The sequence below is a fragment of the Pongo pygmaeus genome, chromosome 15 (genome assembly GCF_028885625.2).
Source record: "Pongo pygmaeus isolate AG05252 chromosome 15, NHGRI_mPonPyg2-v2.0_pri, whole genome shotgun sequence".
Lineage (NCBI taxonomy): Eukaryota > Metazoa > Chordata > Mammalia > Primates > Hominidae > Pongo > Pongo pygmaeus.
The window spans coordinates 58783040-58800595 of NC_072388.2; the positions used below are offsets into that span (position 1 = coordinate 58783040).

General features: G+C 35.7%; 1 protein-coding gene across 5 annotated transcripts in view; it reads left to right on the forward strand.

The window, feature by feature from the left end:
- The window catches only part of LRRC9 (leucine rich repeat containing 9), a 154716-nt gene extending 139552 nt beyond the window's left edge, over positions 1 to 15164 (forward strand). For 3 of the 5 annotated variants that reach the window (XM_054447570.2, XM_054447574.2, XM_054447571.2), the window contains 4 exons: positions 3624 to 3764; positions 8441 to 8585; positions 12580 to 12748; positions 13892 to 15164. In XM_054447570.2, coding sequence (XP_054303545.2) covers positions 3624 to 3764; positions 8441 to 8585; positions 12580 to 12748; positions 13892 to 13931 — 495 coding nt within the window. In that variant the 3' untranslated portion in view covers positions 13932 to 15164. The remainder of the gene's footprint in view (positions 1 to 3623; positions 3765 to 8440; positions 8586 to 12579; positions 12749 to 13891) is intronic. The other 2 variants (XM_054447572.2, XM_054447575.2) reach the window with 1 other exon arrangement.
- Positions 15165 to 17556: the final 2392 nt, after the last annotated feature.

Genomic DNA, 17556 nt, shown 5'->3' on the forward strand with positions numbered 1-17556 from the left:
TTCCATTGAGAAGTCTGTTACCAGACACATTGGAACTTCTTTATGTTATTTCCTTCTTATCTCTACTGCTTTTCAGATCTTGACCTTTGAGAATTTGATTATTAGATGCCTTGGGGTAGTCTTATTTGGATTGAGTTGGCTTGGTGTTCTAAGACATTCCTGTAACCTGGATTTATCTTTCTCAAGTTTTGGAAAGTTTTATGTTATTATTTCTTTGAATAAGCTTTCTACCTCTTGCACTTTGCCCAGATCCCTCTTGGATACCAATCATTCTTAGATTTGGTCTTTTGAGGCAATTTTCTATATCTTGTACATGGTCTTCATTCGTTTTCATTCCTTTCTCCCCCGTCCCACCCCCATATATTTTCAAATAGCAAGTCTTTGAACTCATTGATTCTTTCCTCTGCTTGGTTATTCTGATGTCAAGAGCCTCTAAAGAAGTTTTCAGGTCAGCAAATTTATTTCTTAGTTCCAAGATTTCTATTTGATATTTTTTATTATTTCAATTCCTTTGTTAAATTTTTCTGATAAATTTCTAAATTGTTTTTCTGAGTTATCTTGGAGATTACTGAATTTTCTTAAAATTAATGTTTTGAATTATTGGTCAGAAGCTTGCAAACCACCATCTCATTGGGGTCAGTCACTGGATTTTTGCTTTATGCTTTTGGGGAGGTCATGGGTGCCTGTCTACTATTGTTTCTTGTGAGTATACATCTATGTCTTTGCATTGAAAGATTAGTTACTTATTCCAGTTTTCTCTTTCCAGCTTGTTTTGTTTTTTATTAAATGTATTTGTTTAGCAAATCTTCACTGTTAGGTTGCTGCTTGCCTTTTGGTTCTAGCTGGGGTGGCACCTTACGGCCAAGTTCACCTCAGCTCTAGTAACTGGTCAGAGCACTGCCTATCTCAAATGAGGGGCATCCCAAAGGGATTATCCTGGCAGTGTGGGAAGGCTTGTTGACCAGGAGACCAGAGGAATGTACCTCCTGCAGCCACTTTTATTTGGCATCTCCTTTGGCCAAGTTACAGAGCAGAGTTTCTGGGCTGGGGATGGTAGTCCTGCCTCCCCTGTTTGTCTCTGCCTATTCTCAGGGATATTTCTCCCTTCAGGCAGTCATGATACTACCCACAGGTTAACACAATGACAGGTCTCCTGCTAGGGAGCCCAAGAAGATGGAGAAGCTGGCTGATCACCTCCATTTTACTTTTTCCAGGATATAAACCATGAGTTAAGGGCAGATTTTCTGCACAGTTGGTGTCTGGCAGGATTCGGTGGAGGGGTTGGCGGGGAGGGGAAGGGGCATCATGTATGTGGAAGGCCAGTTCTCCTGCCATCTGCTAAGAGTTTTTCCACTTCTCTGTGGCCCAGGGAACTGTCTTATCCTCATTCTTGAGCTCTGGGTTGTTGCTGGTGAAGATCTCAGCACTGTATATTTGTTTTCTGGTTTTTTTTGGGGGGTGAGAAGCCAGCTTGCCTCTTTGCTACCATTTTGGAACCAAAATCCTCCTGTGAGTTTTAAAATGTTCATCATATTCATGTTTTTGTCACCTTTTTTATACCTAAAGTCATTGTTTTTCTTTTTTATTGTTGATGAATCCTGTTACAGGCTTGTCTATTGTAATAGTTTATTTAAAGAGCCATATTTTGGCTTCATCAAGTGTGTTATTATTTTGTTTTCTATTTCATTAATTTCCACTCTTTATTATTATCTTCTTTTAGTTTATTTGAGTTTGCTTTTCAAAAAAATTATTTCCCAGCACTTTGGGATGGCGAGACAGGAGGATCTCTTTGAGGGCAGGAGTTTGAGACCAGCCTAGACAACATAGCAAGATTTGTCTCCACAAAAAATTTCAAAATTAGCCAGATGTGGTGGTGTGCAGCTGTAGATCTAGCTACTTGGGAGGTTGAGGTGGGAGAATCACTGGAGCCCAGAAATTCGAGGTTACAGTGAACTATGACTGTATCACTGCACTTCAGCCTGGGCAACAGAGTTAGACCCTATCTCTTTAAAAGAAAGAAAGAAAGAAAATGAAAGGGAGGGAGGGAGGGAAGGGAGAGAGGGAGGGAGGGAAGAAGGAAGGAAGGAAGGAAGGAAGGAAGGAAGGAAGGAAGGAAGGAAGGAAGGAAGGAAGGAAAGAAGGAACTCTTAAGTAGGATACCTAGCTCATTAATTTTCAATTTCTTTTCAGAATCAGTCAATACATTTTAGGTTATAAACTGCTGCTTTAGCAACATCCTAAAAGTTTTATATGTAATATTTTATTGCTTTTTACTTCTTAAAATCTACTTCCCAAAGGATTCTTCTTTAACTCATGAGTTATTGAGGGAGATGTGTGTGTCTATATTAATTTCAAATCTATAGAGTATTTCTAGTTATCTTTGTCATTTATTTCTAATGTTATTATAATTTAGTCAGAGAAAACAATCAGAGGAAAACATAAATTTCTTGGTATTTATGAATTTTGCTTTGTGGCCTAGAATGCAATCAAGTTGTTTTTTTTTTACTTGATTTTATGTATTGAGACCTTTCTCCATTACTGTATATATAATCTACTATATTCTTTTTTTAAAAAAGATAGTTTATTCATACTCTCTCGATAGTTTCTTTCTTATTCTCTTTTTGTTTGCTGCATACTATCTGTGTCAGCAATCCTCAAGATCACCCTCACGTTCAGAGATTTGCTAGGAGGACTCATGGGATTCAACACATAATTGTACTATGGCTAAGACTTATTACAGTGACATAATAAGGATACACAGCCAGATGATAAGGGAAAGAGACACAGGGAGATTCTGGAGGAATCCATAGGCAGGCTTTCTTATGCTCCTTCTCTTCCACAAGGAGTCACACAGAGCATACTCTTCACACAGCAAGAAAAATGATGCAATTTGTGTGTTATGTTTTTGCCCAAGGCAGCCCATTAGAGACTCAGCATTCAACGATTTTGTTGGGGGATGGTTACATAGGCACACTCTTCTTATCATGTACCAAAATTCCAGACCCCAGAAGGAAATGAGGTGCAGCATAAATCATATTGTTCGTATTAATAGTCTAGGCACAATAAACTCCTCTTACCAATTAACGAATGGTGGGAACACTCTCAAAACACCAAATACCTAACACCAGCAATAGCTATCCTTGCAAGCAGACCCTTTTGAAGTTAACAACCTCAAACCAACTTTGTTAAATCCCTCTCAAATTTTTAGAGTAGGCTGATACTATGAAGAGATGGATCATGTAGTTCAGTAGGTGTGTGTTGAATTAATTAGATAATGCCTGTGAGAAAATATAAGTTTCAAAATAGTTACTTTTAAGTGAACTTCCATAATGTAATCCTATTCATGAGTTTGGATTGCCTGTAGTTAGTGAACAATACTGTTACTTTAAAAGGAGGCTGAACCTCTAAATGGTAGTCATAGTTTAAAAAAGAATTCTTTATTAGGCATAATAGGAAATTGAGTAATTTTTCAAAAAGGTAGCTCATTATCTGTAGCATCTATTAGTATAAGTTAACTATTATTTGTCCTCTTTGTTGCCTATGCTAAATTTCCTTCTCTATACAGGTTAATCTTTGAAATAAAAGTTTTGTAGGAATAAATTGTTATTTTTAACTTTACTCAGATTTGTAGAAAAATGCTACATCGCCACATGCTTATATTTCGACTGCCTAACTTACAGATGTTAGATGGAAGTCCTGTGAATTCAGATGATAGGGCAAAAGCTGAATTTCACCTCGCTGAACTACAAGCAAAGAAAAATTTGGTAATAATTATATTATTTACAATTTTCCTTTTGAAGCACATTAATTATTAGTAAATGAACATTATATTATATCTTTTGATTTAAATGTTTAAACCTATGGTGTTTTTGATGAGCATGATCTTAGTATCTATTTAGTGATTACTATCAAAGGCAGCTGGATTTGGTGAATAGAGCATGTGTGCTCACACACACACACACACACACACACACACACACATATATATATATAAGTCAGGGAACATCCTTTTCTTAATAGCATACTTCATACTCTGACATAAGGGAAGTTATTTAATATTTGTATGCTCAATATGTCAGATGATGCTAGAATATAGGAAACTATAACATATCACTTTCATAAATAGAAACTAACAATAAAACTATTTCCCTTTAGGCACACAGAAAGGGAAGGAAGGAATTCTGAACTCAACTCTCTGGATTGTGTAGTTTATCTAAGAAAGGAGATGTGTGCCTCTATCTGTGTGTTTTGTTAGGATAATTGGACTTTTTACTCAGGAGCCCTAAAATGTATCTGATCATGGTAGGAAAGAGATTAAAGAGAGAAGAAATTATAAAAGCATGTCATTTGAAAATTCTCTTTGACCACCTAGTTTCTTCATGAGCATCTTCTAAAGACAAAATTTAACACAGAAAATCTATGGTTTTTGAACAGAGAAGTAACATTATTAGAACGCTGTGGTTTGAGAAAAAAAAGAGGCTGGAGAGAGAAGGGAAACCAGCTCAGAGGCTTTTAGAATAATCCAAGAGAGATGTTATGAAGACCTGGACCACGGTAGAGAATATAAATGAATCTTTGATGTAAGTGAAAACCAGAAACCAAGGACATTAGAGTCCATGAACAGAGGTGACTTTAAAAACATTACACTGAATAGGAAAGAGACAGGACTACCATACATGCTCTCCTAACAGGCTTTCACTGAACTCACCAGATTAATTCCGGTGACACTCCCAATTGCAGAACATACTCAACTTTTGATACTTGTAGGCTCCTCTCTAGTCCACTTCTCCCTTCAGCAGTACATTCATATACTTATCAAGAGCTAACTGTATGTCAGTTCTTGTTATTTTAAATAAACACAGGGACTCTAAGTGCAAATTTTAAATTATTATTTCTATTTGTCTATGAAAACCAAATGGAATACTTTGGAAAGTCTGGATAAAGGGCACTCTCTCTCTCCCCACCTCTTCTAATGCCCTCCCCGATAGGTTCAAATTAGATGTGGGAGAAAAAACTAAAATATGAAGAAAATGATAAAAATGCAGAGAAAACATGTAAGGAAATTATTTTTAAAAGCTAGACAAATGATTGTGTTCAGACTTTTTCCACATGCCTTTAAATTCTTGCTATTTTAAAGAAACCAAAACTGGAAATTGTAGGCAAAATAAGGGTATGATGTCTCCAAAAACAATCAAATAAAAAATACCAATCAAGGGACCCTTGCCTACAGAAAAAGCCTTGGTCCTTCATCAAAAGATTGATGAACGCATGTACTTTTACATATTTTATTTTTTAAAGATGAATATCAATTAGACAATGATTCCCTTACTTTTTTTTTTTTTTTTAGACAAAGTCTTGCTCTGCTACCCAGACTGGAGTGCAGTGGTATAATCTTGGCTCACTGTAACCTCTGCCTCCCGGGTTCAATTGATTCTCCTGCCTCAGCATCCTGAGTAGCTGGGACTACAGGCATGTGCCATCATACCAGGCTAATTTTTGTATTTCTAGTACAGATGAGGTTTTGCCATGCTGGCCAGGCTAGTCGCGAACTCCTGACCTTGGGCGATCCACCTGCCTTGGCCTCCCAAAGTGCTGGGATTACAGGCTTGAGCCACTGCACCCGGCCCCCTTACTTTTTTATTAACTCTTTTAAAATTAATCTTGACATTTTTTGATTAACCAAAGGGCTTCTATTATAGGTCAAAGTAGCTACAAAGACTTGTGACTTAAAAAGTTGTACAATGTTTAAAAAAGATTATTTAGTTTAGGCAAAGGAAATTGATTCATTTGTGGACTATATCTACAAATTTTTTTCTAAAAACTATGGTTTCCAAAAAGAAATTTAGCCATTGATCTATATGATGTAACAAAAAAAGTGCATCATCTAATGTCATCTACTCAAATCTTTGTCACAGGCCCCAGTCTTTCAAAAGAGAGCAAATGGCCAAATAAAATTTAGTTCAGTGATTTGGGATGATTTCTTTCCTTTTCCCTTTTTTATATTCCCGAAGCAAGTCACTTCTTGAAAAATGTATGCCACCTGTACTAGTTTCATATTGCTGCTATAACAAATTACCACAAATTTAGTGGCTTAAAATAACATATATTGTCTTACAGTTTTGAAGGTCAGGAGTCTGAAAACCGGTATTAAAGGACTAAAATCAAAAATACTTGCAGGGGCCAGGCTTGGCAGCTCATGCCTATAATCCCAGCACTCTGGGAAGCTGAGGCAGGTGGATCACTTGAGCCCATGAGTTGGAGTGCAGCCTGGGCAACATGGCAAAACCCTGTCTCTACAAAAAAAAAAAAAAAAAAAATTTGCCAGGCATGATGGCACATGCCTATAGTCCCAGCTACTCAGGAGGCTAAGGTGGGAGAATCTCTTGAGCCTGGGAGGTGGTGGTTGCCGTGAGCCAAGATCGTGCCAATGCACTCCAGCCTGGGTGACAAAGCAAGACCCTGTCTTGGAAAAAAAAAAAAAAAGTATTGGCAGGGCTGCATTTTTTCTGGAATCTCTAGGAAAGGATTTACTCTTTGCCATTACCAGCTTCTAGAGGCCATCCGCATTCTTTGGCTCATGGCTCTTATCCAGCAATGCCATCACTTAGACCTCTGCTTCCATGATCACTTCCCCTTCTCTCTGACCTTCTGCCTCCTTCTACCTCGATAATCCAGGATAATTTCCCCATCTCAAAATCCTTAATCACACCTGCAAAGTACTTTGCCATGTAAGGCAAGGTATTCACAGGTTTTGGGAATTAGGATGTAGATATCTTTAGGGGAGGGGCATTATTCTTCCTGCCATACCACATATGTGAGGGCTCCAGTGAAAGACCTATGAAAATTACCATATTAAAATTCATAAATTCTGTTTTAAGGTAATGCAGGCTAAATTGAAAAGACATAAAGTAACCACTTAGAACTCTGAAGATCCCAATTTTCATATAAAATTCTTTAAGCATTGGTTTAATTAAGCATTTAATTTGGCATAACTCAAAATTCAACCAATAATGAATACTTTACTAAAGGGTTTGTTTGTTGGCTATTCTTTTCTATTTATCATATAGTGAACTCAGATTTTCCCCTTACAGTACTATAATGTCATCTTGAGTTACTCTAGATACATATTCTTGCCATTTAAATCAGTGCTGTACATAGGAATTTAACTGTCTTTCCACTTAGTTATTCCGTATATAAATACTTTATTAAATATTATTTATCTATATATGGTTAGTAAAATAAAGGGGGTATTTGAAATCTTTATTTTAGAGAAATTTTCTTTTAGATTCAACACTAATTATTTTCAGGACTAGAACAAAATCAAGCCATTATTGCTTTTAACTAGCTGTTCAGGAGACTCAAGTACAGAAAACTTCTGAAGTTTATCAGTCAAATGTGTTTGTCTTTGTCTTAGTTGCTACTGGCCTTTCTTTTTAACAGCAAATAAGGAGGAAATAAATGAAATCTAAAGTTCTTTTAAACCAAAACATTTTGGGGGTTTAGTTTCAGAAGGAAATTTAACAGCATTCTAGATTAGTGATGGGAAGAAACCCCCACAAAGGAATTCGTTAGGGAATTTAGGGCTGACCAGCTTTAGTAAAAGGACTAATACCTTAGCATGCATTATAAAGCAGCATTCTTGGTAACACTTACTGAAGTATGAGGTTAAATAGGTAATTTTAGATAAAGAGAAAAGGCCTCCATCTCTAAAAATAAGCTGAATTGTATGTTCAGAATTCACACGTATAAACAAGGTCAGGCTTAACAAAAGCAGAGAAGGCATAAATTTCTAGGGGAAGCAAGAGTCCCCTTCCTAAAATATTTTTCTCGTCTATTTGCTAATTCCTGAAATTCTTACAAAAGCCCCTTAATCCTCAGTAGGTGTAAAATGTAAATACTATTTAGAGAGTTTTACTACATTCACTAAAATTGATTATTATAAGATGCTTTTCTTAAGTCCCATTTTATTTACTGTTTGTTCTGAAAACTAATTAACTGTAAGTCATCTGATTAGGTAATGTGAAGAATACAAAGATTTCGAGAAATAACTTTTACGTCCCAGAAATTCTATTCACACACAAAAAAAGAAAAAGCATTACAATGGGGAAGTTTTAATTCTCATTTCCTTAGTTCCATACTTACCTTGTTGAGACCCTTTGGAAAGGGCAAGTTGCCATTAAGCACTAGATTCTAGTGATGGTACAATGCAGTCTGAAAAAAAAAAAAAAAAAAAGAACACAAGGTTCTGAGGGAGTTAACTCCCCAAAAAGCTCTGCTGATTTTACAGGTTTTACCTAGTACCAATTCTGAGTTTAGGCAAGCAGGTAGCTCCTGACTACAAAGAATGTTGATTGTCTACTCAGACTTGTTATAAGGATTAAGCCTATTGATCTGAGTTTTGGAGATGAGATGTTATTAACTGTTTTATTTTATTATGTAGCTTATTCCTGTTACCCACTCTCCTATGGATGGCAGATCATTTGGCCAAGTGAAAACTCCTCCCATAAAGATAACAAATGTAATTCTGCCTAGTGGATTCAGCCATTACTTGGGATCCGACGTCACTTTAACTCCTGAAGCTGAAGGTATTTTGACAAATAATTTCAGATAGAATGTAAAAGAATCACTTCATTTGAAATAAAAATATCACTTTAATTTCTAATAGTACTTAAAATTCCTTGTTTTTAACTTAAATTTCCTAAAATTGCATGTTTGTTCAAGTTTCCTATGGCCATTTTGATTTCAGAGATTATAGTTTTATTATTTTTAGTTTTATTATAGCTTTTTTTGTACTCAGCTACTAGTATGTTGTGACTAAACATTTGCTCACTTGCAATGTGAACTTCGTGATACTTGAACAATTATTTCCTGACATATCTTTCCAAAGCTTTTATTTCATTTCATGGATGTCAGAGCAAACAACTACTAAAACCAGTTCATTAGTGCATCCTGCTAAAAGTGGAAATCAGAGATGTAAAAGCATAACAGAATCCCGGGGTACAAAGGATATTCTGCAGAGAGATCTCACTTTCCCCTTGAAATCAGAAGAAAATATTCACGAAGCAAATACTAGACAAGGGCTTCAAGAGGTAGAGTTTTAAAAGAGGGAGTATATTAAAAGAACAAGCATGGAAGTGGTTTATTCTGCTATATAAATTTTAGTTCAACTTTAGAATAAGCCTGTTCCCTAATTCCACATCTTTTCTGGTTATCATTTTGGCAAAATCGGGGGTAACTACTCCTTCTCTGAGGGCTCACCTCTTCCAGTCCTTCTGACTTCCCATTTGTCCTCAGACCATTCTTAGACAATAAAACTGAACATCACAATAATTATAAAATGATCTAAGAGCCTACTATAAAAAAATAGTAGACTGTTCCATGTGATTCAAGTTTTTTAAAGAAACCCACTGAAAAACAAACCAGCATAATTTACTCCACTAAGATGTTATATTTTCTCATTTTTCATACTTATATGTCATTATGACTTCCAGGTTTTAATAATAATGAAGATTGTCATGCTTTTGTCTACAACTGTCAGTAAAATTGGGCATACCAAATTGTTATTACCTCCTTAACAGAACAAAGTCATCTTCAGGAATATCATTATCTTTTTATATTTTTTTATTAGTTTAACCCTGGATTCATCTTCATAACTTCCTTCTCAGATACTAACTTCCTTCTCAGGTAAAAGCATACCTTGTTTTATTGCATTTCACTTTATTGCATTTCACAGATATTGAGCTTTTTACAAATTGTAGGTTTGTGACAACCCTGCATCAAGCAAGTCTATTGGTGCCATGTTTCCAACAACATGGCACTTTGTGTCTTTATCACATTTTGATAATTCTCTATTTCAAACTTTTTCATTATTATTATATTTGTTATGGTGATCTGTGATCAGTAATCTTTTTAAGTCAATTAATAACCCTACAATGACCTCTAAGGAAGGAAGAATCTCACATCTCTCACTTTAAATCAAAAGCTAGAAATGATTAAGCTTAGTGAGGAAGCCATGTTGAAAGCCAAGATAGGCTAAAGTTAGGCCTCTTGTATCAAATAGATAGCCAAGTTGTGAATGCAAAGGAAAAATTCTTGAAAGAAATTAAAAATGCAACTCCAAGGAACACATGGATAAGAAATTGAAACAATCTTATTGCTGATATGGATAAAGTGGTCCGGATAGGATATCAACCAGACACAACATTCCCTTAAGCCAAAGCCTAATCCAGAGACCCTAACTCTCTTCAAGTCTATGAAGGCTGAAAGTGGTGAGAAAGCTGCAGAAGAGAAGTTTGAAGCTAGCAAAGGCTGCTTTATGAGATTTAAGGAAAGAATCATGAACTATTATATCAGGCAATATAAAAGTGTAAGGTGAAGCAGCAAGTGCTGATGGAGAAGCTGCTGCAAGTTATCCAGAAGATCTAGCTAGGATCATTGATGAAAGTGGCTACACTAAAAAAGAGATTTTCAATGTAGATGAAACAGCCTTATATCAGAAGATGCCATCTAGGACCTTCATAGCTAGAGAGGAGAAGTCAATGTCTGGCTTCAAAGCTTCAAAGGACAGTCTGACTCTCTTGTTAGGGGCTAGTGCAGCTGGTGACTTTAAGTTGAATACATTGCTCAATTTAAAGAAACCATTACTCAACCATTGTAAAACTCCTAGGGCTCTTAAGAATTATGCTAAATCTACTTTGTCTATGCTCTATCAATCTATGCTCTATCGATGTACAAAGCTTGGATAACAGCACATCTGTTTACAGCATAGTTTACTAAGTATTTTAGCTGACTGTTGAGACCCAGTGCTGAGAAAGATTGCTTTCCAAAGACTACTGCTCACTGACAATGCACCTAGTCACCTAGTAACTCTGATGGAGAAGTACAAGGAGATGAATGTTGTTTTTATGCCTGCTAACACAACATCCATGCTGCAGCTGATGGATCAAGGAGTAACTTCAAGTATTATGATTTAAGAAATATATTTTGTAAGGCTCTAACTACCATAGATAGTGCTTCCTGACCAGGTGCAATGGCTCACGCTTGTAATTCCAGCACTTTGGGAGGCTGAGGCAGGCAGATCATGACGTCAGGAGATTGAGACCATCCTGGCTAACATGGTGAAACCCTGTCTCTACTGAAAATACAAAAAAATTAGCCGGGCATGGTGGCGGGCGCCTGTAGTCCCAGCTACTCGGGAGGCTGAGGCAAGAGAATGGCGTGAACCCGGGAGGCAGAGCTTGCAGTGAACCGAGATCGCGTCACTGCACTCCAGCCTGGGTGACAGAGCAAGACTCCGTCTCAAAAAATAAAATAAAATAAAATAAGATAGTGATTCATCTGATGGATATGGGCAAAGTAAATTGCAGACCTTCTGGAAAGGATTCACCATTCTAGACACCATTAAAAACATTTGTAATTCATCAGAGGAGGTCAAAATAGCAACCCTAATGGGAGTTTGGATGACTTTGAGGGGTTCAGGACTTCAGTGAAGGAAGTAACTGCAGATGTGTGGAAACAGCAAGAGAACTAGAAGTGAAGCCTGAAGATGTGACTGAATTGCTGCAATCTCATGATCAAACTTGAACGGATGAGGAGTTGCTTCTTATGGATGAGCAAAGAAAGTGGTTTCTTGACATGAAATTTACTCCTGGTGAAATGCTGTGAACACTGCTGAAATGACAACAAAGGATTTAGAATATTACAAACTTAGTTGATAGAGCAGTGGCAGGGTTTGAGAGGACTGACTCCAATTTTGAAAGAACTACTGTGGGGAAAGTGCTATCAAACATCATGTTGTACACAGAAATCTTTCACGAAAGGAAGAGTTGATCTATGCAGCAAACTTCATTGTTGTCTTACGTTAAGAAACTGCCACAGCCACCCCAGCCTTCAGCAGCCACCATCCTGACTGGTCAGCAGCCAACAACACTAAGACGAGACCCTCCAACAGCAAAAAGATTACAACTCGCTGAACGTTCACATGATCATTAGCATTTTTTAGCAATAAAGTATTTTTAAATTAATGTATGTACATTGTTTTTTAAAACATAATGCTACTGCACACTTAATAGACTACACTATAAAGTTATGTAAACATAACTTTTATATGTACTGGGAAACCAAAAAATGTGTGTGACTCACTTTATCGCAATGGTCTGGGACCACACCCACAATATTTCAAGGTATGCCTGTTACTTTCTTCAAGATTTGTTATGTGCTGAAAAAGTCCTACAATCTCTTTCCTATTTTTTGACTGTGCTGCCCCAATTTTTAAAAGTATAAATCACTTTATCTCTACATTTATTACAGCATGCAGGTTTGGATATTCATATGTTTAAAATATTATCTAGGAAAAATCAAACTGATTCACTAGCTCACAGAAATTTAAGCCACATCAAGTGCTAAAAATACGTTATAATTCTATATTTTTATTTGAAATTTTAAATTCACTTTATGAAACATGTATAGCATACATTCAGCTGAAGGACAACCAAACTATATTGCTTAATGCTTATGTTAATTAATGTTTCTCATTGTTTCATAATTTTAATTTTTCAAATTTCAAATTTCTAATTTCAGACAAAAAAAACAAGAATGCTGGGATTCTGACAAATAATCCTCGGAGCATCCATGCAGAAATAGCTTTTCGGCAACTCAGAGGGATAAGTATCTCTCCATCTCTTTTATCACATCAGAATATCGCATCTCCGACTGCACAAATATACCAGAGCAACCAAGATAAGAGAAGGTAAAGCTATTTTCTCTGTGTTTTAATATCATTTCTCATCATTAAAAAAGTACTCTCCATATTTGCTAGTCATGTATAACAGGAAATACTGTTATGTACTATTATATATTTACTCTGGGAACTAGAAAGAACTGTCAGATAACATAAGGCTTCTTAATTCCCACATTCACCAAATCTTTCCCAAAGTCCAGTGTATTTACATAATAATTCAAAAAGGCTGAGAAATGGCTACCAAGGTCAAATAATTCAGAGTACTAGTGCTCACTAGTGAGGGAACAATGAAATAGCTACATAGGAACTACTTTAATTGTATCCTCTACCAACTCACTCTACTCACTGAATTTGCAAAGCAGTTCACTTATACTGTAAACAGCAGATAAATTCAACTCTCTGAAATCATGAAGGCTAAGAATTTTGTAAATTCTTCTGAATTTTCTTTAAAATTCCTACTTGCTTCCTTCTCCAGTCTGAATCTAGCCCTAGAGCCTAGCTCAAAGCCTAAGAACATTGCTAGTTCTCATGAAGAATACACTCTTCTGCTCAACACTTGACTTCTTAGATTCTCAAGTATTACCTGTCCCCCATCTTCCTGGCATCCCTGCTCCTGCTCATCTGTTAAAATGACCTACCCCAGCAGCAGATCTAGCTTAAGCTTGGCTCTTGCTGCACTGACTCTTCCTGCTTTAATCAGCCATGTCCCACTGAGTCCACAGTATTTTTTTTTTTTTTGAGACAGAGTTTCACTCTTGTTGCCCAGGTTGGAGTACAGTGGCACAATCTTGGCTCACTGCAACCTCCACCTCTTGTGTTCAAGCAATTCTCCTGCCTCAGCCTCTCGAGTAGCTGGGATTACTACAGGCATGCGCCATCATGCCCGACCAATTTTTTTATTTTTAGTAAAGGTAGGGTTTCACCATGTTGGCCAGGCTGGTCTTGAACTCCTGACCTCAGGTGACCCACCTGCCTCAGCCTCCCAAAGTGCTGGGATTACAGGTGTGAGCCACCAATGGGATCATTTTGTCTTCTTTAAATTGCGCACATCTAAAATACGGAAATTATTTATTGCAGAATTACCTTAAGTTAGCTGATCCATTACAAAATTAAGTCACCACTATTTGACTAATTAAATCTTATTTCTTACAGAATTTCTGGGAGCAACTTTCCAAGATCAAATCGAATGTAACTGCCTAAAGAGAAATGAGCATACACCAAGAAACTCACCTGTTTAGTAGTTGTACAAAAACTAGCTGACAGTGGTCAGTTAAAAAAAAAAAAAAAAAGATAATCATGTTACTTAAGTTACTGAAGCACTTCAGTTCCATATGAAGATAATCTATTACCCTTCATGAACTTGATTTAATATCACCTCTCTTAAACTTTCTTTATGGTTATCTTTAGTTATTTGTTTGAATTTCTATATCATAAAAATCATGAACTATTACATCAGACAACAATTTGAAAAGATAAAAGTGACATGAAACAAAGTCCAGAGAATTGAATGCTTAGTTCTGGTATTAGAAACATTTAGTCATGAAATGTCATTATGACATATCATAGGAAGATATTAAGAAAAGATAACTTTAGGAAATAGGCATACTTTCATTTGTAGAGTATCTATTCATTTGAGATTACATAAAACTAAAGCACATTTCTTACCAAACACAACTATTACTAAATAAAGCAAGATGAGTTTTGCTAGTTGAACTACAGATTGGTTTTTATGACTGTATTTTTTTTAAAAATACCCTAAACCAGATCTGCCCTCAAAATTGTTTAGAGATGCAAATTGTGGGCATCAATAGTAGTTTCTAAATGTGGCTAACTGTGGGTGCAACCAGTCCTTCATGCTCTAAGAATAAAAAAAGAGTCCGATTTCATATACAAATCATTAATTACACCTACAGTGATATAAGTTTACAAGTAGTTTCAGGCTGAAGAGAACACATATTCAAACTGAGTGGACACATTTAAAAATATGACCTTCAATAATTATACTTCACCGAACTTTTCTAAACTATTACATTGCATAGTACTAGGACATATCACAAATTAATCAAATGTGGTTATGAATTTGCTTGTTACAGTTACTTAAATTGATAACCAAATTGCCAGTCATATTTTGATATAAATGAGCTCCATGATTCATGAAGTATTCTATTTAAAATTTTAAAGTTATTGGTTCAACAGTACATGTAGTTTCCTAATATTTTATACTTTCCTTACACGAAAATAAATTATTTTAACTAAAATATGTAGACTTTATAATCTGTCTTGAAATAGTTTTAAAGGTATTTTGGAAATGATATAATTCCAATGTCTATGCAAGAATTTTGTATTTTTCTTTTTTAAATGCTGTATGTCTGTAATTTAATCATGTAATATTTAAAATTTCAAACCTAATTACAGATTGATTTTGCTCTTCGTAATGTGTGGTTTTTAAACAACTATTACACTTAGGTGGAAATAGGATCTTTTGTTTAAAAACAACTATGCAGTTCTTAAGATGTCCAGAAGATGTCTTTGTTGCCCTTTAATTTTGACAACTGCTTTCATTATAGTGTTGTGACAGTCTACTCTTCACTATTTATTACTAAATTGGCATCATCTGTTTTTTCTTTTATGATTAGGTATAAATTAAATGCTGAATATATGTTACTTTTATAATAAAAAGTGTTTTAAAATAAAAAGTGGGAAGATAAATGTAATAGGTTTCACTGGAGAAAAATGTTCAGAATAGAAATACATAAAGCAGAAAAAACATAACTTACATTGTATTCACTTAACATTTTGGCATATTTTCTTTTAGCCATTTTTCCTATGGACTTTTAATATATTTGAGATCTTCATGTGATTTTTATGTACATATTGTTAAATTTTGAGCTACTTATAATTCTTAAAAATTGTTAATTAAATTTTATCTGAGCCGGGCACGGTGGCTCACATCTGTAATCCCAGCACTTTGGGAGGCCAAGGCAGGCAGATCACAAGGTCAGAAGTTCAGGACCAGCCTGGCCAATATGGTGAAACCCCATCTCTACTAAAAATACAAAAATTAGCCAGGCGTAGTGGTGTGCTCCTGTAGTCCCAGCTACTAGGGAGGCTGAGGCAGACGAATTGAGCAAGACTCCATCTCAAAAAAAAAAAAAAAAATTTTCATCTAAATTTCTGAGTAGCTGGGATTACACCACCACGCCAGGTGCAGTAGCTCACGCCTGTAATCCCAGAACTTTAGGAGGCCAAGGTGGGCAGATCACCTGAGGTCAGGAGTTCAAGACCAGCCTGGCCAACAAGGCAAAGCCCCATCTCTACTAAAAATACAAAAATTAACTGGGAACGGTGGCACACACCTGTAATCTCAGCTACTCAGGAGGCTGAGGCAGGAGAATCGCTTGAACCAGGGAGGCAGAGGTTGCAGTGAGCTGAGATGGCACCACTGCACTCCAGCCTGGGTGACAGAGTGAGACTCCATCTCAAAAAAAAAAAAAAAAAACTGTAAAAGAGAGTAAACTATTTATTCATCAAGGTATTTCACTTAGATAAAATGTATAATTTATCCAGTAAAGTTATTATGTCTTTACTCCCAGCAAATGTCTTGATTTATTTTGCAAGCAAATGTATGATTATATAACTTGTTTTCATTAAAGACAATTCCACAAACAACCTGGTAAGCTAGAAATTAAGGCATTTTATAGATTAGAAGCCTCCAAAGCTGAACTGAATATAGACAGTGTGAAATTAGTCTGATTTCTATATATAAAATTAACTGCGATTAATTGTCCAATACAAACTTTACTATTTACTTCTATTTTTTAAAAATTTTTGTAGAGATGGAGTCTCACTATGTTGCCCAGGCTGGTCTCAAACTCCTGGCTTCATGTAATCCTCCTGCCTCGGCTCCCGCAAAGTGCTGGGATTACAGGCATGAGCCACCATGCCCGGCCATTTACTTCTAATTTTTCTAGTCTTAGATTTTTCTGACTATTGACACAAAATTAACTGATTGTGAATATATTTTTGCCTAGAATATCTAGTGTGCACTATGTATGTGTGTTTGCAGGCACTCCTGACTAGTTTACAAATAACCCTTATATTTAAGTAACATGCCATTTCACTCTTCATAAGCTATCTTACATTATGAAAAGTGTTTAATGTTTTAAAACATTAGATCTCACTCTTAGTCATGCTCTAGGCTCTTGGCTTCAATTAAATATTACTTACATAAAGGGAGGTAAGATTATTGTAATATTCTATTAGTAGAAACAAGCAAAGCTAACCAAATCATTTTGGTTACGGGCTAGAAACCAGCTGGTTTTTCAGATGCCTTACTATAAAACTTAGAGCTTCTGGACCACCTGCAAGTGCTAACTACTTGTTCATTTTTCTACATTTTCCTCCCTTCTCCATTATTGAAGTATTTTTGAAGAAAACCTATACTGAATTGCAATTTAAATTCTCAGTTGCCTTTTAGAACTAGGTCAGTAAGAAATACCACAGCTATTTTATTAGTAATATTATTTCTACAAGTTTTTACTTTACCAATATATAAATTATACCATTCTACTATTACTCTTTTTCTTTCCATTGTGAATAAAATTGTTTTGTAAACTACTCAAAAGACATTTCTCAGACTTAATTTATGCATTTTTATCTTAAGATTTTTGTTTTGGTTATGATTTTTCCTTAAAATTAAAATAAAATGAATGATTTAATAGCAAAGACATACAATGTTGTAATATAAAAATAGAATAGCATATTCAAAGGAACTTAGAAGTAGCTTTGAAGGTATTAGTTAGCTGAAGTCAAATTAT